Consider the following 26,963-nt stretch of genomic DNA (forward strand, 5'->3'; position numbering starts at 1 on the left):
TTAGAGAACTATAATCAGACTGCAGTACTGTATGTTGAAAACAAGAGGTTTCACAAACTGCCGTTTTGTAATGGCTACTTTAGTCTTACTTTGTACAACTAGGCTACAGATAAAACAGAAGCACTTACTACTCATGTAAAATGACATGACAGGCATAAACATTTGTTCTGAAACACAAGTATATAGGCCTACATCCTTCATCAACGCCTGGAGCCCATACTTTACAGCTTACAACTATAGGCTATACTTGAAATATTTATTATGTAAAACATGAAAAAAAGAAGCTATAACTTCTAAATTGGGATGTATGGCAGGATGTTCAGATAAGACACCACCTCTTCCTCTGTCTGTCCGTCATAGCTTCACTGCAGTACTGGACACATTTGTCAACATGTAATTCACATTCAAGTCAGCAGTAGGGGATGATATTTTCGAGCCTCTGTCCTCTTCCTTTGTTTGATGGATTTAAAGACCTTTGGAAGGACATGGGTGTGAAGGTGTCAGCGTACCAAGAGCCATTGGCCTCGGCGGACATGTTAGTCTGGGACAAAAAAAGAGCTGAAATCAACATTTACAGTAAATCAATCTCAAATACAGGAAATTACTTTCATATTATGCTATAAATACTTTTTATAGTCCCCCTATAATACTTTTTTAGACCCCAAGTGGTTGTGTTGTAGCTGCCAGGTGGTATCCAAGCTGAACATAATTAATTGAGCGAAAGAAGGGAGAATGTATGCTGCAGAATGTACATAGTGAAAAATGTATGCAGAATGAATGATATACTATAGCTTGTAAGGTCCACTTTCATAAATCAGGCCTCCATTTAATGTTAAGGGGTGGAATTCACTCAGTTACTAGATGCATTTATGATTTCAATTATCACTTAGTAACAGATAAATGAGTGAAATTAGTGGATAATTAATCAATCATTTAATCTTCTGACTAAGCGGTAATAGCTTTACAATCAAAAACTTTGGGTAGCAAGTTGTGTACAAACTGCTTCTGCTTTGCCCATTGCTGATTGCTGAAGTGACTCTTTGTTGCACTTACTAGTTTCTCTTTAGAAAGCCTGGGTATTGCATCAGCAGCATCGTGAGAAGCAAACCACAGCAATGATGGCCAATATGGGAGCTGCAAGGATGATGAGGCAGCTTTGAAAAACACGAGTCCTAACTAGATAAGACAGGATGAAGAGGAAGCATACATTAAACATGAACTCAACACTACAACTTACATCAGACACATTGGAACGGAAATACTGTAAAACATATCTCCAAATCAGATGGTTGGCTATGAGAACCTGTTTATTTATTACACTTGACTGACATGAAATCAAGAAAAATATTATTATCAAGTATTACAGCCTCTTCAGGTTAGTGTTAATTTTGTCACCTATTTTTAATTTAGTCTTAGTCTTAGTCTTATGACGAAATGTCCTTTTTAGTCTTTATCATATTTAGTCATTCAAATATCATTTTTGTTAGTCAAGTTTTAGTCGACTAAAAGTCTCGTCATTTTAGTCTAGTTTTAGTCAAAAGAAAACTAAAGGTATCTTAGTCTTAGTCAGTTTTAGTCAACACATTTTAGTCTTTTTTTATAACAAATTATTTCTGATTACCATTTGAGTCAAATAGTGTTTCACACATCTCAATTTTCCAACAATATTGTGTGTCCACAGGGCTGTTATAATTACTCATTCTGTCAGTCATTTTTGTCAGTCAGTATGTTTACATGCACAGGTAAGTCGAGCTACAGTTACAGTATAGCTCGGCTGGGATTTGACCATAGACAGTAAAAGATTCGACTGGACCACTGTCATATTCGTAGACCAGTGTTTCTCAAAGTGTGGTCAGGAAATCACTAGTGTCCGCAAGCTATCCCAAGTGGTCCGCGAGCAGACGTGGTAAAATATAATATAGATGAGTTGTTTGCAATATTGAACCAACTTGTATGTAGAAACAGTTCTGCAACACTGTCTATGTAAGATATGCCAGTTTAAATCATACAGTATGAATCCACACAATAAGCAAAGTGCAAAGACAATAAGCAAGGTGGTTCAGTGACTAAGCCTATAGTGTAGACTAATTATAGGCTACTGTTGAAGTAGGTCTAATCTTTTTTTTTTTTAGCTAGGGTTAGTTAAGTGGTCCTGAAACTGAAAAAGTTTGAGAAACACTGTCGTAGACCAAAGTATTAATGTTTTACTCCGCCTCACTCGATGGCGATATACGCCCAAACACAACACATTCCCCAAACAGACTTTCCATCTTAGCCATAGCTAACTTGCTAGCGAACTTTCCATATTAGCTTACTTGTATCATCAGTCTAACTAGTTAAATAGTTGACATTACATGATGAACATTTTCGTATGGACATTCTGGGGGATGTTAATTTGTATGAGAGAAGCTTCAACTTCTGGGTATGTAGCATTGTGGCATAAAGCTTAGGTAGTTAGCTTGCTAACTCTGGCAAAAATCTCCAGTGTTCTTGTTCCATGTAGTTTCGTGTTGCAGCCACAGGGTTGCAGCAACAGCACGTAGACTAGCCTACAGGAAAGCTGTTGCGTATGAACTCATTCGGAATATTTTGAAAACGTAACAGCTAAATATTCTGTCTTCTCATTTTGTAGATGAAAATGAAGAGAGATTTTATCTTAGTTTTTATTTCATGCAAAACATTTTAGTCTTTTTTCGTCAACAATAATGCATCTTAAGATAGTCTTAGTCAGTGTTTTAGGACATTACTGCCGTCTCGTCATCGTCTCGTCTTAGTCATGAAAAAAAAGGTTGTTGACGAACATATTTCCTCTCGTCTCGTCTGACGAAATTAACACTACTTCAGGTCCTGTGTGTGTGTGTGTGTGTGTGTGTGTGTATGTGTCTCATGTGACATACAAAGTGAACATAGTCTCGATGTGCTCATGCATTAACCAAGAAATGCTTAAAACTTATATATGTGGCGCAACAGGCTACAGCGTCCGTACCATGTACGGGTCCAAGTACCCACGGGGACCCAGGTTCGAATCCGACCTACGGTCATGTCCCGATCCCACCCCATCTCTCTCTCTCCCACTCACTTCCTGTCCTGTCGAAATACAGGCAAAACCCCCCAAAAAAATATTTTAAAAAAAATACTTATATATAAAACTTACTTGGTTTCAGCCACAAATCTTTGTGAGCTGTTCCCACCGGATTGTCGAATTTGCACCGGAAAGGGACGTGAAAGAACTCCTGTTGGACCACTGTGATTGAAAGGATGCTGGCTGAGTAATACATCCCATCTCTGATCTCACTGCAGTGTAACAAAGATTTCAGTTGTATTTACATTTGCAACAACTCAGTACTATTTCATCAATGTTATAAAGACTGTTAAAACAGTACGTTAGTACAATGCATTGGGCCCCAATTCAAATGACAGGTAAAGTGTAAAGTCAATTGTTATGTACTCATGTACTGTATATCACACCCATGTGTGCACATAGGCCCAACATTATGTTTTGGTTTATTGTTATTTGTCTAAATACATGCACACATCTGGGGGGTAATATTTTAATTGCAATTATGTGGAAAATGGTGTGAGGGAATTTAAGACTTGCCACAGTAGAAATTGGTCCTGATACAAATGGATAAAGTATGGTGTTAGGTGGAACTCAGAAAGATCAGCCAGGGGGAAGACTTAGTGGGGCTCCACAGCAAGTCCACGGAAAGTATCCGTAGGCACAACCCATTTTTTTACAAAAAGACAAAAGTAAATGTAAAAACGAAAACAAAACTAAAGGAAGTAAAAAGCAGGTGCTCTATATGGAACATCTGATGGGAGTCACTGGCCTTTAGCGAGAGAGAGGGTAAGCCTCACCTCACAGAGGGGTATGTCAGGAGCTAGATAGGTTTTTGTTTGTTTGGTTTGGTTCTTTGTTACTACCCTTATCCTCTGTATTTTGGGAAACCAAAATATTGCATTAGCAAATAGATTTAACCTCTTTTTTTTTAATTAGCTTTAGTCAAATTTTACACTTGCATTTTGTTTAGTATTTCAATTAGGGCCCAATATGTGACCGTATTTGACTGCATTTGAGGCAAGCCACAGAAGAAGTAGAACTCTCTTTCTCTGTTGAGCAGATAAATAAACAGGCATTTACATGGTCGAATGAGTATTTTTCTTCAGTTCTGGATAGTTATCAATAAATGAATTGTTGACAGTCCAGTAAGATATAGTTTCAGTCACAATTTCCTCATCATAACCAAGTGATGCGATACACGTCAGATTAGCTGGCTGATCTGTGGGACACAACACATAACAACAACAGAGCATGACCTTTTGACCATTTTAGACCTTGAACTGAACTCATTGACCTATGTGCGCCTGTTAATTGCTTGTTTAAATTATTTCTTTGTCACATCATATGGTGGGTTAATCTGCACTGACCTGGAAAGATGTATATTGTGTCCTCTTTTGGGTAAGTCACCTTAGGTGTCTGTAGAGGGGGATCTACGGATAAACAGATGAAACACATCAATACATCTAAATCTGGAATACAATTTGTTTAAAAACACAATAGGTGGACTTAGAAACTACAGTTTATTGATGCAACAAAACTTACCATTTTTTACTTCTAGCCAAGTAGATTGTGAAGCAAGATAGCTCCTCCCTTCATATGTCAAACTAATCACGCAAGTGTAGTTCCCTGCATCACCAGGCATAATGTTTACAAGTGTTATGCTATCAATAGGTTTGCAGTCCTAGACAAGAAAAATAATCAATGTCACACCAAGTTCAGACATTTGCCTCTTGACATTGACAAGAATGTTGGGCACATACAGAACAGACATTACAGACAGAAATAAAATGAAGAGTTTGGTTCCAAAATATATATATACTGTATATCCGTTTTTAAAAACATTAAAAAGTCATATTTGATTTTGTATTCCAAGAAATATCAATCAAATTGCAGTTGTGATGTTTTGATTTTATAAAGATAAATCAAATAGCAATACCCAAAACATTTCTACTGAAATTACTTGGAAAACAAAATGTAAAAAATGATTGATGAAAATTCATTAAAATGGTGGATATAGCGTTTTGGAACCAAACTCTTCAAATGTAGGATAAAGACGTCATAGGTATTTTTCCACAGATGCCTTTTGTATTGAGATGACTCCTGCACATTTGTACCCATTTCTATATGGTCAGAGGCCAGGGATTTCCTATTTCTACTTGACCTTGACTATGTGTAAGTGCATTGTGTTTGACTTGTCAGTGCAGTCAGTGCATTACCTTGTTAATCAGGTCTCGGCCATCTTGTGAGGAGAAAGTCTATATTATTGAACTCTCTTTATTTGGCGTCCATTGCCAGAGGCAATGACGATGCTTGAGATGCATTCGGTAATCGATTTGTACGGACTCCACAGAAGATAACGGTGACCGGAAGGAGAGAAAGGTAATGCACTGACTACGCAAATCATTTCTTATACCCTCATTACAATTACAAAGGTGAAATACGTCAGTTTGTCTGCTAGCTTTAAAAAAGCTATTTATTTTGATGTTGTGTAGTTGCCCCCAAAGGCTATAATCTATGCTATTCAGTTGTGGTCTTATTCTAAACTGCACCAATTGATGTCATTTTGGTCCCAAATGAAAATGTACAGTCGTTCTCATCCACAAATAGAGTTTGTTAGACTGGAGTTACCCTGGAATGTAGGCCTACATACTGCACAACTATCATAACAGCTTGCTATTACATATGCACTTGACCTTCTCACAACAGTCATTTGGCTGATTGTTTACATGTCATGCAATATGTGGTTGGACATGATGCTCTCTTTTGGGAAGCTGAATGACATTGTGTCTGTCCATCTATCCATATTACTGTCCACTGTGTCTCCTCTTCACCTTCACTGGTTAGCAATAGCCATTTACCTTCAGCCAGCGGATGTGATTAACCAATGCAATCTGGGAGATCTCATCCTGTCGGCAGAGAAGCGTCATATTGGTCCCTTGCTGGACAGTTTCAAACAAACTTGGCTGTGGACACGGCTTGCTCGAAACCGAGAGAAACACCTGGGACGCCACAGGAGACTGGAGGCTGTGGAACAGGCACAGTTGAGAATATTTCCCATGTTCCATGTGGAAGATGTCAAGTTCAAGCTACAGTATGCTCTGTGAAGTGCCCTAATATATGGTCATGCCATAGCACTGTATAAATAAAGATTAATTGAATTGAATTATGTTTTGGGGGGTGCAGCTTAACATATGACAACTGAATATGGACACACCACTTCTATTTCTCAACAAAGAGTCCAAACCTTTCCCTGCAGGTATACATTCCGCTGTCTCCTTTTTCAGCAGATAGAAACCACAGCATGGCACCTTGCACTCTGATTCGAGAGGTGGATGTGTCCAGGGTCTGGTTGTCTCGGGCCCAGATCACTGTGAGGTTGTTCTCCTCCACGTCCACTTCACACTCAAGCCAGGATACTTGGCCTTCTGTTCCATACACTGACTCTACCATCTGACCTGATGAGTAATGCATGCATTCAGGCATTGAGAGTTGATGTGCAATGGAACGACTTTTTTAAAAATCTATCTTTATTATTTATCTAGCTGATTTAGTTCTTGTGAGACAAGACATTTTCTGGACAAACAGTGAAAGACAAACACAAATGTTGCTGATTTGCTTCTCAGAAATAGGAAAACAGTGAAAATAAGAACGTTTTATTTTTATCTTTTAATCTACATTGACAAACATAACATGAAGTCACTTTTATTTATGCCTACTCAACCTTCATGCATTACAAACTCATTGCAACTGGAACTCGCAATGAGCAGCAAGAACCCAACAAACCCAGTCGCACTCCTCATCGTCTAGAAAACAAAGCCGAGAACATTTTGTTATCCAAAAACATGTGGTTTCTATTTGAACTCTTTGCCATGAGTTTTCTATTATTCAAAGCAAATAAATAGTTTAGGCCGTGCCTAGGCTACCCGTAGTACGGAGAACCCGAAGGACCATTGTGGAAATTATCTTTTTAGAGGACTGTGAATTTAGAGAGACCACCTGGCAATACTTTTGAGTTCCCTCGCAATACTTCTGACTTTGAGAGGGAACGCAAAAGTTATTGCGCACTGAACGCAAAACATTTTGCGAGGGAGAGCAAAAGGGTCTCTAAAAATAAATTCCCACATCTAAAAAAATCATTACCACCATTCTTCGGGCGCTCCGTAAACCAGTGGCCTAAGCTAAGGATAATAAACATGTCTTACCAAAAACGTTGTCCTCTTGACGGGTGACTATATAGAGGAACTGTGATGAAGTGAAATGAAAACCGGCCGATCTGACACTGCTGTATTGATTTTAAAATCACGTGTGCCAGTGTAATATTATCAATCTCTGACATTTTCTTTTTCTAGTCTAGTCTTAGACAATGGAACATTAGTAGACTATTCGTAAAGCTTTAAAAAGGAGCAGGGTGTTCGGAAAATGCAAAACATAAGGAAAAAATCGGAGTTTTGTTTCTAAAAATGAATAGCCTATTATTAAAGACGTCCACCAACTGGCGCCCATCCCATATTTGTGGTCATCATTCACAAAAATTAGACATGGCCAATCTTTGTCAAACAGATCCGCTGTAGACCATAAGGTTTTAGAGTGAGAGGTGTGAAGGTGTGTGTAACTTTTCTACTGTTATAACTAGGATGCCGAACCTAAGTGTCAGCATAATACGTCCTTTACTCGATCTACTGAATATTATTTCCCACGGGTCTGCCTTAACTGCTGTTCACAAAATATTTATATTTAAAGACTACGGCAACTGTAAAGAACAGGGCCTGTTTGGGATGTCAATTAAATTTAAACCACTAGATGGCAGAATAGTTACACCAGAACAACAGCAACACGGCTCTTCTGAACGGAGGTGGGGGGGCCACAGGCACATGTTTGGTGCTATGTTAAAGCTGATTTAAAGACTTTTGATCGAAAACAATAAGGATCCCACATTTTAAAGATATGGTAGACCTATGCAAAAACCCTACAAACACAAACAATTGTGCTGATAAAAGCTTGATCACAGTTGTGTTATTGTTAGCATCATGCTTTTTGTGTGTTGCATAGGTGGAAGTGAGAGCTGTGGACCTGTGGTATCTGCAGCCTATAATTCGCATGACAATATGGGTTAACCATCAAACTGATTTTGATGGTAGACCTATGCAAAAACCCTACAAACACAAACAATTGTGCTGATAAAAGCTTGATCACAGTTGTGTTATTGTTAGCATCATGCTTTTTGTGTGTTGCATAGATGGACGTGAGAGCTGTGGACCTGTAGTATCTGCAGCCTATACTTCGCATGACAATATGGGTTAACCATCAAACTGATTTTGATGAAGTTAATAAAAACACAATTAAGAGGTTCCTGTCTTTGCTTTAATGAAGTCAATAAGACATTGTTTACAGTTTCCACACTGACAGAACATATTTCACAGAAAGCCCGTTACTGTGATAATGCAACATTAGGGTATTTGTGAAGTGGTCACAATGCCATTAAATAGCCTATAGAGAAACTGGTCAGTGACAGTAGCCTATCGTAATGTCCAATGTTATGATATTGTAACAATGTCATGGTCTCAAGAGTGGTCAGTGTCATTCTCATGGTTCTTTGAATTATACATTCATGCTTCTTACTCCACTTTACTTAAGGAGTAAAGTGAAAGGAAAAGCTGCCACAGGTGCAAATAAACTCCCTGAACCTTGATTGGTTGCCAAAGCAACCATTCTGACTTATTATGCCAAGCTGCAAGATGATTTCTTTCCTGTGGCACTTGTCACTTTGAGGTGTGATCTCTGACACACTCTCCCTCTCTCTCTGTTTGTCTTTCGTGCACACACACACAAAAGCTAGCCTAAAGCTATATTACAAATGAATGTGTTACATTATTGTTTTTCGGACTTTGGCAACACTGTGTCTATACAGCCATGCTAATGACGTTACTTTGAATCATACACATACAGAGAAACACAGGAAATAATGCATCAGCCCTTTCCATGCTTGATGGTGTTTAAGCCCCCACCGTCGACTTCAAGGCATCTAATCCTAACTTATCCTAATACTAACCTTAACCCTAACCCTTGCCTAACCCTAGTGTCTTCCATGCTGCGCTGCCTGGAAGACAATGTTGGGGCCCTTTCCATACCCTTGACAGTCCTCTCTCCAAGGCACATGATAAATCACATGCTCAGACAGAGGAAGTGTTGAAGTAGCTCCTCCCCATGCCTCTTATACAATCCACCTTAACTCAGTGTTACACCTCTCCTTTTGTCATCCTCTCTCTCTCACACACACACACACACAACACACACACACACACACACACACACACACACACACACACACCACACACACACACCACACACACACACACAGCTGAGCGGTAGCTGATGATGTATGATGTGTCTGGTGCTGCGCGTCCCTGCTCCTGCTCTCACTACTGCGGCAGCGGCAGTGGAGGGAGGCGGTGAGACTAAGAAGGAGTGAGGATGCACCGTCTGATTAATGGACCAGGCCAAGTGCTTCCAGAAATAGACAGTCCCTGGGTGATGTCATGGCCGCTTAGCAACCCCCATCCCACCAACACACACACACACACACACACACACCTCCACTTTCACTCATTCCTCCTTACTTTCCAAACCCACTTGTGCTGTATGATGGTCATGTCGGCAACCCCCCACCTCCATCCCCCTACACATACACAAACACACACACAACAACCCTCCCTCTTTCTCTGTCACACACACACAAACACATACACACACATCTCTCTCTCTGTTACTCACACACATACACATACACATACACATACACATACACATACTCGCTCTCATTCTCTATCACACACATATACTCTCTCTCTCTCACTCTCTGTCACTCACACACACATACACACACTCGCTTTCATTCTCTGTCACACACATACATATACTCTCTCTCTCTCTCTCTCTCTCTCTCTGTCAAACACATATTCACTCTCACTCGCTCTCTCTCTCTCTCTGTACACCACAGGACATTGCCATCCACCCTGGGACGAGCAAAAGAGTTACTGCTGGCCAAGGGAAGATAAGTTTGCTGTCAAGGCTGAATGAACAGTCAGTGCAAGTATATTTATGTGCACTCGGTGTGGGTATATGGGAGGACTGAGTGTGTGAGAGATGGATAGAGGGAAGAAGAGAGAGAAGAAGAACTGTCTGTCCTTCTGTCTGTCATTTAGATAGTAAAGATAAAATTCAGTGACATCAACAGTAATACTCATTTCGTTGTAATGAATATTAAGATACACATTTGTATGTCTTCATAGTTCAAGGTTATTACATGGAGAAAAAACATTTAACAGCATCCATTAAGATGAGAGAACATAATAATTTTTTACAGTGCACGTTATTGGATTTATTTTACTCCAGTTATCATTTTACAAAAGTAAACACCACCACAAGTACAGATTTAGCAGTTATATCAGCTAAGTAGTCCATGTGAGGTTGAGGTTGACTGGATGCTAGGCCGTCTCAAGGAGAGGAACAAAAAGAGGAGAAGTTGAGGGAAACTGCAGAATGTGTCCTTTCACACACACCGTAGTTTAAACCAGCCCTATAGCAATTTCCTCACTGTGTGTCTCACAGTAGTCACAAGACTGTATTCACTCATTTCCTTTTTGTCTTTATGGCTTCTTGTTATATCAGAACAGACAGTTGAATGAAGATGTAGCACAATGGGGTAGCGAATACTGCAAGATCTCATTTATGAAATTAGGACTTTATTGTCATTGTGTCAGAACAAAACTGCAGAAAGTGTCATCCTTAAATCAATTGTGTCTGTTTACAGGATCATACAAATAAAACATATGACAGAAGTACAGTATAAAATAGGATTCCTTAAACAGCACACTTATTTACATACAGACACCCAAACACATGCAGACACACATGCACGCGCATACACACACAGAGGAAATTACTTCTAATGAACAAATATTGCACATGATGCATGATGACAAATCTGTGGATGGATCTGAAGTGTGTGTGTGTGTGTGTGTGTGTGTGATGGAAAGAGCTGAAATAGAATATATGTCCAGGATGTGTGACGTCTCTTTTGATGGTACACAGCGAGTGTAATATGAGAAGGGCTAACACTATCTGGATTCCCTTAAATTGGTTGTCCTTGTGCGTCAACAGTCATACCAGGAGTAGCAGTTCTGCATTAATACAGCATTAAATCTTCATTATGTACTCATTGGTTTTGCGGTAAAAGCAGTTTGCATCACACTACTATCTATTGTTATGAGAGAGGGTGACATGAGTGTAGTGTGTGTGTGTGCGTGTGTGTGTGTGTGTGTGTGTGTGTGTGGGTGGGTGGGTGGGTGTGTGTGTGTGTGTGTGTGTGGGTGGGTGGGTGGGTGTGTGTGTGAGAGAGAGAGCGAGAGAGAGTTAGGGGTGGGAATCACAGAGTAATTCACAAATTTATAATCCAGATACTTTGGCCAAGTTAACAATAATATTTTGATACAGCTATCCAGCAGTACTCAATATGTTGCAGAATACTATTGCGTAAAGAATCGCATCCCTTCGTGATAGCATCATATCGTCACCTCTGTGGCAATTCCCACCTCTATTATTTACTGTGTGCATACTCATGCATATCATTTACACATACAGTATGTCTGTATACGCACCAGTGCAAGAGTGAAAGGAAAAGTTACATTTTGTAAATCACTAAGCATGTTAACCTTTCAATCCTGCCGTAGCTCACAATTCCAGTAATATCCTGGGGCCGCAGCCAAGAGGCCGTATATCTGAGTATCTGAGTTCCCATTTGCTGGCCAACTATTGGACCAACTACACCATAATGAATATTTTAATTACTGTTTGCTGTACACATTTCACTGAATTACAGTGCTCGTGGAGATCTATGCTGCAGTTCTTGGTATGTACTTTATCTTTCAGGAGGTGAAAGAAAGTATGTTTGCAAGACTTTATGACTTGCTTCACAGCTAAAAGCCATAACATATCCAGTGACAACCACTAGCTACCCAGGGCCATTGAACTGTTCAATGCTTCACTTAAGGGAAGAGGAGAGATAGACTTCTCTGTATAGTCTGTCTGCCTCTTCACCCCCTCCATGTTTGGATACTGTCTGTCCACGAGCCACTTTTTACCACTGTCTTTCTGCCTCACTGTTTGCGTGCTATATTAGCACATATGCATAACCCCTCCCTCCATGCCACAGCCGAACTGTGGCCACACTTATACCTTTTCTTAATATAGTTATATAAATAGATATATAGATATATAGACTTTATTCTTGCACTGTTGCACTCATTTGCACTATCACCATGATCTATCACTCACTAATACAGAGCACCTTACCTTACCTCACTATGCACAGACACATTCTGCTGTCAGTGAATGTGTGTGTGTTGTCTGTATGCTACTGAGACCTTGAATTTCTCCTGGGGATCAATAAGTATCTATCTATCTAGCTGTGCAACCAGCAGCCTTTAGCTGTGTTTTCCTTCATTCAGCTGCATGCTAATTCACAGATCCACGCAGTGTCTCTGACAAATCATAGATGTGTAGTATCAGCTCCAGCCTTGCATAAATGTTGCATTGCCTCTGCAGCCAACTAAGCAATATTCCAGTCAGGGAAGTTGAGCTGATCTGGTCACAGACAGGAGAGCCAGAGATGGTATTCATCACTGTCTGTGATATTGATTCTGACATAAACTCACACAATACTAGACTCATCCGCCGACAATGGATTAACGGACTCCGTACAGTGATTAGCTTCGCCGTTTTTTAAGCCAATAGTTATTTTAATTATTTTTGGATTAGATGTTTCTCTGCCCGCATGCGTTGGCATATGGAGAGAAATGTGAATGTGACCGACTCTCGAGAAACGTGTTTGATAGTGGCAGTGCGTCTCTGACATACAGATGTAATTTTCAGAAAATCCATTTAAATGTCAGCTGGAGGATTAGCACGAGAGTGGCACAGACATAAGGGATTCTTGAATAGGACATTTGAATATTTGTGAACTAAGGCACACAAAGGATTTTTTACAGATTTCCGTTCCACTAAACAATAATCAAATGACATTAAATTAGTTTTAAAAACATATACTGTATACAAGTGCACAATGATAATGGCAAATACTGTCTTGTTACTAAGCAAATTAGAAGTGATTCATACAGTGTAATGTGTGTGTGTGTGTGTGTGTGTGTGTGTGTGTGTGTGTGTGTGTGTGCTGTCTGTCTCTCTCTCTCTCTCTCTGTTTGTGTCTGTGTGTGTGTGTGTGTGTTTGTGTGTGCTGTCTGTCTCTGTGTGTGTGTGTGTATCTGTCTGTCTGTCTATCCGTCCATCTGTCGGTCTCTGTGTGTGTTGTATGTGCGCCAATTGCCGCACACAGGCACCCTCTGCCCTTCTGTAGACAGTTGAATGAGTATTTGCCAGTGGTATAGAGAGAGAATTCATGCAGTATACCATACGTCAGAAGGAAAGAAAGAGACGGGATAAGAGAGAAAGAGGAAGAGAGAGAAAGAGGAAGCGAGAGAGAGAGATAGAGAGATGAAGAGGAAGTGTGACTCTCTGCGACCCCTGCCTCTCTAATTGCGCTGGCACTGTTCAGATGTGAATCAGCCTCAGCAGGATGCGTGTGGTGGAGAGGTGTGAAAGTGCTGGTACAGTTTGTCCTCATCTCGTTCCGAGTCCTTTCCACGACCATGAGCCGAGGGAGCACAAATAAAACCGTCATCTCAGCAAAATATGGCGGGAAGTGAAAGAGAAGACGGAAAGATAGCGTGTCTCTGTCACATGATCTCTTTCTCTCCTTCCTGGAATTGCTTTGTTCCTCTCATTATCTCACTGTCTTTCTGTCTGTCTACCTCTTTTCATTGTTCTGCTTCTTCTTATCTGCTTTCTGTCTGGGTGTGTGTGTGATGTATGTGCATGACAGTGTGTGTGCGTGCGTGTGTGTGTGTGTGTGTGTGTGTCTGTGTGTGTGTGATGTATGTGCATGACAGTGTGCGTGCGTGCGTGTGTGTGTGTGTGTGTGTGTGTCTGTGTGGTGTATGTGCATGACAGTGTGTGTGTGTGCATGTGTGTCTCTGTGTGTGTGTGTGTGTGTGTGTGGTGTATGTGCATGACAGTGTGTGTGTGTGCATGTGTGTCTCTCTGTGTGTGTGTGTGTGTGTGTGTGTGTGTGTGTGTGTGTCTGTCTGTGTGTGTGTGGTGTATGTGCATGACAGTGTGTATGTGTGCATGTGTGTCTCTGTGTGTGTGTGTGTGTGTCTGTGTGTGTGTGGTGTATGTGCATGACAGTGTGTGTGTGTGCATGTGTGTGTGTGTGTGTGTGTGTGTGTGTGTGTGTGTGTGTGTGTGTGTGTGTGTGTGTATCTGGTCTGGTCCATGAGGGTATAAGGGGCTTACTCAGCACACAAGCCCAGCCTCCTGCGCACCTGTGTCAGGCCACCAGGCAGCCCACACCTGCTCCCAGCCCCCTGACCGTGCGCTGAACGTCAGCAGGTCTGCGCCATGCCTGTCCCAGCCCTCAGGGCCAAGGGCCTCCCTCTTGGGCCCATCTGTGGAATAGCCATGACACACGCACGGTATAGGGACAAAGGTCCGGCTAAGATAGCGGAAGAGAGTCGAGAGCATGCTAATAACAGGATCAATTATTTATATTTGTGAATGAAGCATAGGTGTTGCCAATATTCCTCACTGTTGCTAAGGGCTATGGGTGTGTTCAGCTCTGCTGAGTCCTGCTTAATAGAAATACTTCTGTACATTTGCACCATTGCGTTGCCTAGCAGTACTAACTCCTACCAGTCTTCTTGCATGACTCCTCTGTACTTCTAAGCACTTCACCAGTCCCTCAGCTGCAAATCTATAATGCGATCCATGTCCTGCATATCTGACTGCATGCTACTGTATGTCTGTTATGCCAGTGCCACTTGTGCGTCCAGACAGTGTGTCTGGTCGTGTGCTCTGTGTTTGTGGTGGTGGAGGACGTCGGACAGACCTACAGGGGCCTTTGCTGTTGACTGTCAACACGGTCTGCCATCCAGATCTACTGTGCAATACTATGGACACACACATGTCCACACTCTGCCCTTGCTGAGGCCAGGGATGGAGTGGGGCCACTTTTCAGCCCGGGAGTTTCAGGCCCAAGACCGGCCCACTTTTCCATAGTGGTGGAAATTGGATAAATGAAGCAACATTTCAGCTCTTACTATCCTGTAGTTTTTACTAGTAGTCCTACCATGGTTCAACAAATGTGTAAAGGTTATATAATAATTCACTTCAACTGAGAAGTTAACAAAAAATATTCCACTATTCTACAAGTTAATAAAAACAGAGAGAATGACAGAAAAAAGAAAGAAAGAACGAAAGCCTTTGAAATGTAGCCTATTCCACTCTTCCACAAAGAGGCATATTGAACTAATATTTAGGCTACATGTTTTTTGCATTGGTAGGCTATATTGTTGTTTGGTGAGTTAGCCTACTCCTTTACTACACCCTCTTCTGAGCATACAAGGCATAAAGGTTTATCATTCTTACATGAATTAACTTTAACTTATCCTCTCTACTTGTCCCTGTAGTCATGGCCTCCTCATCACTAATTTCGGGCTCATCATTTTCAGTGGTCGACTGGTTGATCTTAGCCTGGCTAGCGCCACCACTTCTCAATGAGACGTGGTCTGGGAACCAAACGTTAATTTTCTCGTATTTGAAAAAAATGCCCAGATCCGTTTATTGGGTGCCACGGATGTCTATCAAATGCGTCTGTGCATAGCTCATCATCGTCTTGCTTTCCCCCTTGTTCTGTGATTGGTCCCCTATCTCAGGCGAAAATTTGCTCCATGGTCTCCAGGCTGCCTTAGCAGCGTGAATCAAATCGCGCGCAAGGCAGCATGGGAACACCCAGGCTAGGTTGATCTCCTGCTCAGAGGCTACAATTTTTACCGCATTCTACACAGATCAAGCTTCAGTTTTGTTATCAATATTTGCATACTGCAAAGTCTATGAATCGGATAGAAAAGGCTAATATTTTAAGTAATTTTATATGTTGCTTGCGAATACAACGCTACAACATCCAATATTAGCCAAATAATTACATTGTTAATAATCTTTGCCTATAGGCTATCTCTCTTTACCAGTTGTCACTTTAGTCTGTAATCTGGAAGCTTGGCACATTTAGCAGCATTCTATCTGGCCGTTTCAATCCCTCCTGGCCTCTTTCTACCAACCATCCTTCCTGACACTTATGGCTACTGTAGGGCCAACTCTTTTTGGGAGGGGAGAACTCCCTCACATGGTAGACTACAACCCATGCAGAGGCAACGGTGTCATGCACAGAATGCGGAACGTGTATAGCCTACTTTAAGAGAAGATAGACTAACGTGATGTGACATATGTCAATATTTTGTTCCTCGACCAGCCAAAAGTGAAGCGGCCCACCGGGAATTCTCCCGATCCTCCCGATTACCCACCCCGGGCATGGCTGAGGCTGTCTGAGAGGAAGAATGGATTGTGATGTAGTCCCTTATCACCTCCTCAACACTAATCAAATAGGCCTACTGATGAGATGTAGCACTGTATATAAAGTATGCAAGTGGTTAAAGTACAATACATACGCAACTATAACATTTGATGGAGTAATTTAAATGGGATTAAGAAAGAAGTAGCAAAGCAAAGAATGGTCAGTTGTTCCTTTCGGTTTAATTCTTAAAAGCCTACTTTACTTCACACAATTACTAAATACTTAAATAACCACAATTGTTTTCTTGAGTCTTCACAATGATCAGGTGTTACTCACTTGCAAGATGAGATGGGTTTTACCTTCCCAGGTAGAGTTTCAGTGGTGTAAGGTGGAGGGGGTGATGACGACTACAGGCTAACTACACTTCATTCAATGTCCGGAAACATGATGCTATTACGACAGCAGTCCGATCTAATCGGCTAACAGCTTGCTTCTCTTGATTACAGATGGTGTGGGTCTCACTCCGTAATCAAAAGGCTGACTGACTTGGCCCGCTTGGTAGTAGGGGGGCCTATGTGTCTAATTTGGGGGCTTGTGGGATGCGCATGTTAATTTTTGGAGACCATTATATCTTTGTTCTAGGGGTTCTTAAGAGTAAAAAAAACAAAAAGCAAAGATATTCTACAAGGTAGTGTGCAAAAGTGGACCACATAAACAATACAACATTATAAAACATTTTTAGGCTGATGATTGATCTCTTTAACAAGAAATTGTCCGCTTAAAAAAAAGATACTTCAATATCAATACTATCAATTCATGCCTATTAGTGTGCTTGAGTGTAGGCCTAGCCTGCTCTGCCAGTTCTTATCTACGCCCATTCAGAGTACAAAGTGCAGAGATCTCTGTTAAATCAAGTTGAATAGACTTTTATATAGTTAGTACCAGAGCCATATAAAGGTAGAGTTGCGACAATGGGTGTTCAAAATTCCGTTGGTCACGTGGTTTGTGTAAACCTCAACTAGTTCCCGGAAGTGATTGACAATGGATTAGAATGCATTAAATAGGCTACTGCAAAGATCCTTGATTACTAGCTTTAACCCTCTCTGGCTACTGTTCAATGATAGACAGAGCCACGATTTTGGGTAATTGACAGTCAATAAATGCATTGATATACAATATCGTAAATGTAATTATTGTGTAAACTATGTAGTTATCCTACCATTACAACAATATTAAATTAAATTCCAGAACTTATATCTTAGCCTGCTATATAAGGTGACCTTTTTTCCGCCCTTTTGTCACTTAATATTAATTTCTGTACAAAATCAAGACGGGAGATTCTTTAGAAAACGCAATTGCACCCACCCCATAAGTGTATCTAAATTATCGCTATATAAAATAAACAATTACAATAAAAGCTGTAAACAGTATTTTTGAGACTGCGTGTAGCCTACAAAAAGCGCATGGAGCTCCTGTGACATTTTGATTTTGCAACGAGAAACTGTAACACAGCTAGTCTAACATTACTTGTTTGAGTTTTCTACCCCGCGTTTCCTCTGGTAGTCACTGATTTGAGCTAATGAGCGAATTACCTAGCCAAGCCTAGCCTATCGTCGCGGGAGAATAAAAAACACATCTCCAGTGTAATGGTGGGCATTCTAAGTTAACCGTAGCATTAGGCCTATCTATTTAGTTACCTCATGGTAATGCGAGTGATCATAATAAAATATAAAACGTGACATGTAAGTCCTTCGATAAATAACCAGGCTATGAACTCATAAACATGAACAGCATTTTGTCATCGTTTGTCATTCACCATGCTGTGAACAGCATTAAGATGCTAGGCTAAAGCTTGAGATTCAGACAGGTGAGCACCTGAGAATGGTGTGCATCGTGTCAGAAAATAGCAATTTGATCAGTGATCATGCATCATCAGCGCAAGCTTGGTTTGAAACTTTCTGGGGATGGGAATTTTACACGATCCTTCATCACTGGGCTAGCCATCACTGGGCTAGTGTGCCCTGCTGTGTTAATATGACCGTGCTGATGCTAACAGCTGCAGCTCCCTCAAATCTAGGTTCTCTCATGCATATTAGGCTAGCTTTTGCCAATGAAAATGAATGCAAAAAAAAGAAAAAACAGTCCTGCTCCTAACTGAAGAAACGTAACAACAAACTCAGTTTCACTGCTGCAAGTACAAAGTTGGCTGTAAATATGCTTCGCCATATTTAACGAACCATCTAGCTTTGTGATAACAAAATCTTACCTTTTATGTGTTTAGTCCACTGAGTTATCCACATAACGATTAAATCCACAGTTATGGAGAAATTGTTTTGGGGAAGCAGTTGCACTTTATCCCACTTTTGCTGCCCTTTTTAAAATTAAACCACTTAAATCCATAGGCTAGATGAGCATTGTGGATAACGTTACAATTATGTTGACATGATGGTAGCAGCTAAAGCTAAATTCCCAAGACACATCAGTCATAAAAGTTGTAGTCTACAAACACAAAAACTTAATGACAGCTCGTTCGTGGTGTTGCCTAGTGCTGCCTAATTGAAATGGTATATAGGCAAGGTCTATCTTATATTAGGCTATTATGTGTGGCACATTTATTGGGCTTTAGCCTCTTTTAATTTATTTGATAAGGAACTGATAAAAACTGAGCAGCAGAAAAGCTGTCAAAGTCGATACATAAATAGTTTATTATTATAATAAGGTTATTAATACTATTACTTTACTACTATTACTATTGTTACTGTTATTATTATTATTCGGATGAGCATAATGTAAATCTGAGTCTGAAATGTTGGCTACAGTCTGTAACTACACTGCTGCTATTATAAATTGTTAACTTTCGGGAACTATTTGAGGCTTCCATTAGCCGCCATTGTTGAAAAAAAATGGAACATTAGCGTCAATGGAGTTGTCGCAACTCTACCTTTATATGGCTCTGGTTAGTACCAGCTGAAGTCTGTAAGGCCTTCCGTAGCCTATGTAAGTGTGAAGAAAAGAAAGGGTAAGATAGACAAACAGACAGGTGAGTGTGTGTGTGTGTGTAAGAGAGAGAAAGAGATACACTACCAGTGACAGCTGGCTGTTGATAGCTGGCATTAGAATTTAGAATATCAAATAACCTGAAGCACATAGTGCTCTGTTCTTCATGGTTGGTGATATTAGTGACCTTCTAGCCTTCTACATTTGAGCAAGCACATTTTCATAGTTCATGGTGGCACAGTCTAATTAGGTTATATTCTGAGGTGTGTCTTTCTGTTAGTCAGGTGATGGCACACATATTCTAAAATAAACAGATTTTGGGCTATGTATCCAGTGGCAGGTATGTGTGGACTGGTGAATGACCCTATCACCATTACTATCACCATTGCACTATCACCATCACACTCATTCACACAGAGCACCTTACCTTACCTTACTGTGCACAGAGAATCACAGGCTCAGTCCCTGCCTCAGTCATTGCAAGCACCTCTGATTGATTAATCACCACTATGTGGATACTGTTTTTAGAATTGATTTAGATTAAGTGTTAGTTAGTATAGTTTGTATTTTAGTATATTTAGCATATTCTTTATCTTCTACTGTCCTTATTGCTTAGTTGTGTTTTTATATGATATACTTTAATTACTCTTTCTGCTGTTAAAGAATGTGTATGTGTTGTCTGTATGCTGCTGAGACCTTGAATTTCCCCTGGGGATCAATAAAGTATCTATCTATCTATCTATCTATCTATCTATCTATCTATGACCCATCACTAGAGACATATGCCAAATTTCTTGTTTTTGTCCATGAGAGAGTATGGAGATGGTGATCACAGATCAGCCAAATATTACATTGTTACAGTGCAGTTATTTAACAACAGAACAACGCAGTTTGGCACACGAACTGCTACAAATCCACCTGTAACAGTAAGCATCTGCAGCATGCTAAGATTTGCTACTAGAAGTCGTGTGAAGCAGGCAGACTCAGTGTCTTTAGAAAAGACGTGGTAGACCATCTTCTGAACCTGCAGCAACACCTGCAACTGCATCAAGTCCATCTAGAGGGACTATGTACACTTGTTCAGCAGTAGCTGCTGCCACCAAAAGTGTTTCTTCTGTCAGAAGCAGACAAAAGAGCGTCTTCATGAGGTGTCCTCTTTCAATGCAGGCAACCAACCAAAAGATATAAGTAATATTTTGAAGTCAATTACTTTTAACAGGTAGCCAGTGTAAGGATGCTAGGATGGGGGAAATATGTTCATATTTTTTGTGTGTGTGACCATTTTGTATAAGCTGTAAGGTCTTTAGACAGGTATTATTACAGCCAGCGTAATAGCATTGCAATAGTCTATCCTTGAGGTGACAAAAGCATGGATTCATTTCTCGGCATCTGGTAAGGATAAGGACTTCCTTATCTTTGAAATGTTCCTTAAATGGTAAAATTAAGTTTTGGTGATCTGTGAGGTCAGTGGAAGATCACTATATGTAGCCTGTGATGTGGATAGGATATCCCTCATCTTTTTAGAACCTAAAACCGTGACTTCTGTTTTATCTGAGTTCAAGAGCAGGAAATAATGTCATCCATGTCTTTATATCTCTTATACATGTGTCAAGTTTGGCTAACAGGATTAATTCATCAGGTTTAATGGAGAGGTATAGTTATGTATCATCTGCTAAACAACAGGGGCCCCAGTACTGAGCCTTGAGGCACTCCATATTTTACCATAATCTGGGTAGATGGTTTATTATGGACCTGTACAAATTGTTGACTGTTAGGAAGGTATGATCTAAACCAGTGTTTCTTAACTGGTGGGTCGCGGAGGGGTCCTTGGTGGGTCGCAGAGCTGTGGTGAAAAAAATGCTAATTCATTTATACGGTTAAAAAAAAAAAACACGTCCAACTTTTCCCGGCAACAATTTCCACTCTTATTTTGACAGACGATTTTAGCTCCATATCATCTGCTGCCATAGATACTGTCGGAGTGTTTATGCGAGATAACGTGCAGTCATTTGAATGAACACGATGTCGAAACGAAGGTACAATCCCGAATATTTGAAATATGGATTTAGTTGTGTCGAGGACAATGGTTCAGAAACCCATCTGTGTGGTATGTGGTGAGACACTCGCACATGAGAGCATGAAGCCGTCGAAACTGAAACGGCACCTGGACACAAAACACCCGACGGTCAAAGATAAACCAGTGGAGTACTTTCAAAGACAGCGCCAAGAACTGAGGGCTTCACAGAGACTGCTAACGGCAACATGCTCCACACAAGTGCAGGCACTCCGCGCATCTTACCACGTAGCTCACCGGATCGCGAAGGCCAAGAAACCTCACACCATAGCAGAAGACCTCATCTTACCTGCAATTGTGGATATGGTGAGGGAGATGGTCGATGAAGCGACCGCAAATAAGTTAAAAACAATACTGCTGTCCAATGACACCATTAGCAAGCGCGTTGAAGACATGTCAGAGAATGGATGCAGATGCAAACACAATTAGGCCTATAATAATAATAATAATAACAACAATGATAATAGGCCTATAATAATAATAATTATAATAATAATGATGATGATGATGATGATGATGATAATATTACACAGACCTATTATGGTTATATATGGTTATATTATGGTTATCATAACAACAATGATAATATAATGATGATGATAATAGGCCTAATAATAATAATAATAATAATAATATTGTTATTATTACATAGGCCTATTATGGATATATTTGGTTATGGTTATGGTTATATATGGTTATTTGAGAATTACATTTAAATTGACTTGAACGCTAAAAAAATTGGGTCGCAACCTGATGACAGTGGAAAATTGTGGGTCCCAAGACTGTTCCAGTTAAGAACCACTGATCTAAACCAAGCGAGTGCTGAGTCTTTGATGCCTATCAAATTTTCAAGCCTAAGTAGTATGTCATGGTCTATGGTGTCAAAGGCAGCGCTGAGGTCCAGGAGGACCAGTATTGATACAAGGCTAGGTTTTTTGAGGGAGGGCTTAATAACAGATGTCTTAAAGGAGAATTCCGGTGTGATATTGACCTAAAGTGTATCGAAACATGATACCGAGTGTGAACGTATGTCTCATAGCCCATCTCGGCTTGTCCCCTGCACTCCAAAATCTGGCGCTAGTTAGCCGATGCTACCAACATCTTTTTCAATAGTGGTGCTTCGGCATCGGGCTAGCCATGGAAGCCTAGGGCTAGCCTTATCCAGGAAGGGGAGAGCAGTCTTACGAAGGTGAGTAGGAATAGGGTTTAGTAGACTAGTTGCAGATTTTAATGAGGAAATTGTGGAGGTGAGATAATATGTTGTGTATATGTAAATGAATTAAATGTTGTTTGAGGTCTCATATGTGATTCTGTTATGTTTTTGCTTTCAGCAATGGAGTATGTGTATTTGGTGAAACTGATTGGTTATTGATCTTATCTCTAATTGTTTGACATACAATCATAATACTGACATACAATCATACTGTTGAAAACTAGATGTACCGCATAGCGGTACAAAATATGACCGCCGCTCAGTCCTGTACATCCGTTCCACGAAAATAAATCACACTTCAATTTGTCTCCATATTTTACTCCATCCCCCACTCTTGAAACTTTTGTGTATGCTTGTTTGGCATGCCTGAGTGTGTGTGTGCGGCTGCACAGAAAGTAGCCTACTGGTGCTGAAAAGGTGAATAGATTGTAGAATAGCCAAAGAAGATGTAGCATTGTTATAAAACCTTTAAAATCTCTAAACAATCACAAGTAGGGCAGTTCATCACAGTTCATCCATTGCAACTGGATTGATGAAAGGTCACTTACACCTGTAGGCTACATTGTATTTGGGAAAAGCAAAAGGTATCAGCATAATGTTATTTATTTATTTATTTATTTATTTATTTATTTTTTTTGTATTTATAAACAAAAACATCTCTGTCAGTTCCATGCCGTTTTCAACAGCTATCAAAAACAAAGGTCATTTTTGGATGGATGGATTTTTTGTGAATGTTTCTTCTTCTACATAAGATTTTAGTCATCTTTAGTTCATGTAATACTTTATTGTCAATGCACAAATTAAGTAACAGTAGTCTGAAACGTTATTGTTAATGCACAAATTAAGTAACAGTAGCCTAGTCTGAAACGAAATGCTGTTTTACATCTAACCAGTGGTGCAAATAACTGACATGTCCAAATGGGCCTTGATGAAATGCGTCGCTAGACTGTTCATACACATTTTAACGGGCCAAAGTTGAAGAGCTTTTGTCCGTTATTGTTCGTGCAAATATAGGCTGATTCATGTTCCCTTGCATTGTGTAACTGAGGTCCATGGCTAGTCTGGCTTTCATCAGACCAAGCTCAATCTTTTAAGAAATCAAAAAATAAATAGCGGGCAGATCAGGCTGGGTTCACCCAGCCTAGTCCATAGGCACCCGATATTGTTTAATTTTCCGATTGAGATATACACGCTCTGGCTATTCTAAATGCAAAAATGCATCAGGGAGTTATGACAAAACGGTAACTAACAAACTAGATCCTAATAGAAAGCTGTTAGCTTCCCTAAGCTACAGGTAGGATTATAAGGTAGGCCTATTTACAACATAAATTGTCAATAGGCTATGCTGGCGAAACAAATAAAATCTCCTTTGGAAACCAATGGCTTACGCCTTACAGTATCAAGCGGACTTAAACTGCCATATCGTGGCGAAAATTTTTAATAACATTCAAGCAGCTCCATGAGTCAAGGAAAGCGCGAATGAAGTAGCCACTTCTAGATGGGACCCACTACACAGTAGCTTAAGGTGTGTTGCTAAAGCAGGCATAATGAAATGAAGGTATCATTGTTTGGATACTTCACACACACGTGCTTTTTTAATTTCACAAGACTACAACTACCAAGCTGTAATCAAAGCACATCGATTCCCCTCTCACACCATGCACGCACTTAAAACAAAATAAACAGGCGTCTCAGTCTCACGCATGTATAGGCAAAACTGTATCAGACCGGTGTAACGTTGGTAAATCTTCCACAGAATGATTTTGTAGCACGTGCAATAAATGACAGTCGAAAGATACAAACAGTGCTGCTATCAATTTGCTTGGTATAACCGCATTTATAGTTTTCTACAAATGCAATCAATCAAATGCCTCCATCACTCAACTAACGCTAACAGTAACATTACCTAGGTCCTTATTGATATTACAAGATTAACGTACCTGCAGTAAAAACCAAGCATGTCCGATAAACATCCTCAGATTTATTTCGGCTTCAAGAAGAAATGGGAATTACACTTCATGTGAACATCATCCTATCCTTATTAGATGTCCGCTGCGGTAAATTACAGTCCTTGTAGGAAGCGTCCATTGTTTTTTCCAACCCACTTTTAACTTCCAACAAAATTACGTCTCACTGCAACGATGCGCCATCTAGTGGACAAACGACTACTTATCGCCAATACTGAAAATGCAGCCATGATGATGATGATGAATATTTATTTTGGCTTTCTTTTAATCCTACTGAATTTGTAATTATGTATCGGCCGTTCTAATACCGATAGTATGTGGGTGCCTGTGTGTGTGCATGTGTATATGTGTGCACCGCCATTTACAGGCCAATGAGTGTACAGTCACTAAATGTACACATAACCTAATTTTTTTAGACCCCCCCATGGATGAAATTCTACAAAACTTGGCATACCCCCAGAGAATGCCAGGTCAATCATACACATAAAATTTGGTGCAGTTCTGAACATCTTAACTGAAGATAGGGGCAATTAAAGCAGAATAATATTGCATTTTCATTTTTTACCGGGGGGTGGGGGTGCAAATCACAAATGAGTGATTATGAGCCAGGTTGATGTGGGACCTTGAGACCAACATACCATAAAAGATTCTTCATCCTCAGTGCCACGGTTCAGGTAGTTATTTAGGAAAAACTGTTTTTTTTTTTTTTTGCGGTTCGGGGGGCCCAGCCCAGGGGGTGGGGGGGGGGGGGCTGGTGGTGGTCCCCGGGGACGAAATGAAATTTTTCCGTAAAAGTCTAGTGGGGCTACATACCCACCAAATTTCATGTACCCCGGTGGTTCGGTGTCCCGGGTATCAATGACCAAAAATTCAGGGAGTAGATGACGGGAAAAATTCTTGAATTATGTGCATGTGTGCGTGTACAAATTTATGTTTATGTGTGTGGGTGTGTGTGTGTGTGTGTATGTGCGTGCTTGTGTGTTTGCCTGCGTATGTGTGTTTGTGCATGTGCATGCATGCGTACATATGTCTACTGTGTGAGTATGTGTCATACGTATGATTACTGTAAATGTATGTGTGTGCGTGTGTATCTGTTTATGCACATGTGTGCACATGGAATGGGTTAACATGACCCCTGGAGGCAAACATACAGAAAAAATTGGTCATCCTAGGCCCTACAGTTCTCAAGATATTCACAGAGAACTGTGTCTGCCCTACCCTCCTTTCGGGGGGTCCAGTCCAGCGGGGGGGCTACAGATCAAAACGAAGAATGACGGTTCCATGCTATCCATGTGGGGGTACATGCCCACCAAGTTTTGTGTACCCCGGTCTTTCAGTGTCCCGGGAATCCTTGTTGGTGTACGTCACTAAATGTACACATAAATGATTTTATTGTAAGGCCCCCCATGAACGAAAGTACACAAAACTTGGCATGCATTCGGAGGGTGTCATAATGATCCTACACTTTTAATTTCGTGCAGTTTTGACCTTGTCAGCCAGAGATATTGTGATGAAAACACCTAATTTTTTGCTTTTTAATTTTTAACTAGGTGGCGCTATACATGAAATAAGTGGTAATGGGATGGGTTGACATGCCCCCTTAAGACCAACATACATAAAAAAGGTGGACCTCCTAGGCCCTACGGTTCTCGAGATATTCACAGAAAACTGTCTCCGGCCACCTACAGGCCAGTTGGTGTATAGTAACATAAATTAATTTATTGTGTGGCCCCCCATGAACGGAATTCCACAAAACTTGGCGTGCATACAGAGGGTGTCATAATGATCCTACAATTCCAATTTCGTGCAGTTTTAACTATGTTAGGTCACAGATACCTTCAATTACAACACCTCATTTTTACTTTTTTGTGTTTAACTAGGTGGCGCTATACATGAAATGAGTGGTTATGGAATGGGTTGACATGGCCCCTTGAGATCAACATACAAAACAAAAATGGTCCTCCTAAACCCTACGGTTTTCGAGATATTCACAGAAAACTGTGTCTGCCCTACCCTCCTTTCGGGGGGTCCAGTCCAGCGGGGGGGCTACAGATCAAAACGAAAAACGATGGTTCCATGCTATCCATGTGGGGTTACATGCCCACCAAGTTTCGTGTACCCCGGTCTTTCAGTGTCCCGGGAATCATTGACGGAAATTTGGGCATGCGAAAAAGAAAAAAAAAAAAAAA

The 26,963-nt window shown here is 40.5% G+C and overlaps 1 protein-coding gene across 4 annotated transcripts; it reads right to left on the reverse strand.

The window, feature by feature from the left end:
• Window positions 1–63: 63 nt before the first annotated feature.
• On the reverse strand, window positions 64–18,957 carry LOC121698923 (interleukin-1 receptor type 1-like). 4 transcript variants are annotated; one of them, XM_042081437.1, is made up of 10 exons: window positions 7,264–7,420; window positions 6,783–6,864; window positions 6,306–6,516; window positions 5,920–6,085; window positions 4,604–4,742; window positions 4,429–4,491; window positions 4,142–4,280; window positions 3,155–3,294; window positions 1,054–1,176; window positions 64–541 (listed from the first exon to the last, which is right to left on the reverse strand). In XM_042081437.1, the coding sequence occupies exons 2-9, from the start codon at window positions 6,859–6,861 to the stop codon at window positions 1,085–1,087; spliced, it is 1,029 nt and encodes a 342-aa protein (XP_041937371.1). In that variant the 5' UTR covers window positions 6,862–6,864; window positions 7,264–7,420; the 3' UTR covers window positions 64–541; window positions 1,054–1,084. The 4 variants fall into 4 exon arrangements, with proteins under 4 accessions (XP_041937371.1, XP_041937374.1, XP_041937372.1 ...); XM_042081440.1 differs by having other exon boundaries at window positions 6,845–6,864; window positions 7,264–7,418; XM_042081438.1 differs by lacking the exons at window positions 6,783–6,864; window positions 7,264–7,420 and adding an exon at window positions 18,790–18,957.
• Window positions 18,958–26,963: the final 8,006 nt, after the last annotated feature.

Source organism: Alosa sapidissima, chromosome 23 (assembly GCF_018492685.1).
Source record: "Alosa sapidissima isolate fAloSap1 chromosome 23, fAloSap1.pri, whole genome shotgun sequence".
NCBI classification, from domain to species: domain Eukaryota; kingdom Metazoa; phylum Chordata; class Actinopteri; order Clupeiformes; family Clupeidae; genus Alosa; species Alosa sapidissima.

Coding starts and splice junctions, on each gene's coding strand:
- LOC121698923 (XM_042081437.1), bottom strand. CDS start 6,861: ATGAGGAGTGCGACTGGGTTTGTTGGGTTCTTGCTGCTCATTGCGAGT. Junction 6,517..6,782: donor TGAGTTTGTAATGCATGAAG/GTTGAGTAGGCA, acceptor ATTACTCATCAG/GTCAGATGGTAGAGTCAGTG. Junction 4,281..4,428: donor CACAATATACATCTTTCCAG/GTCAGTGCAGAT, acceptor TGTGTCCCACAG/ATCAGCCAGCTAATCTGACG.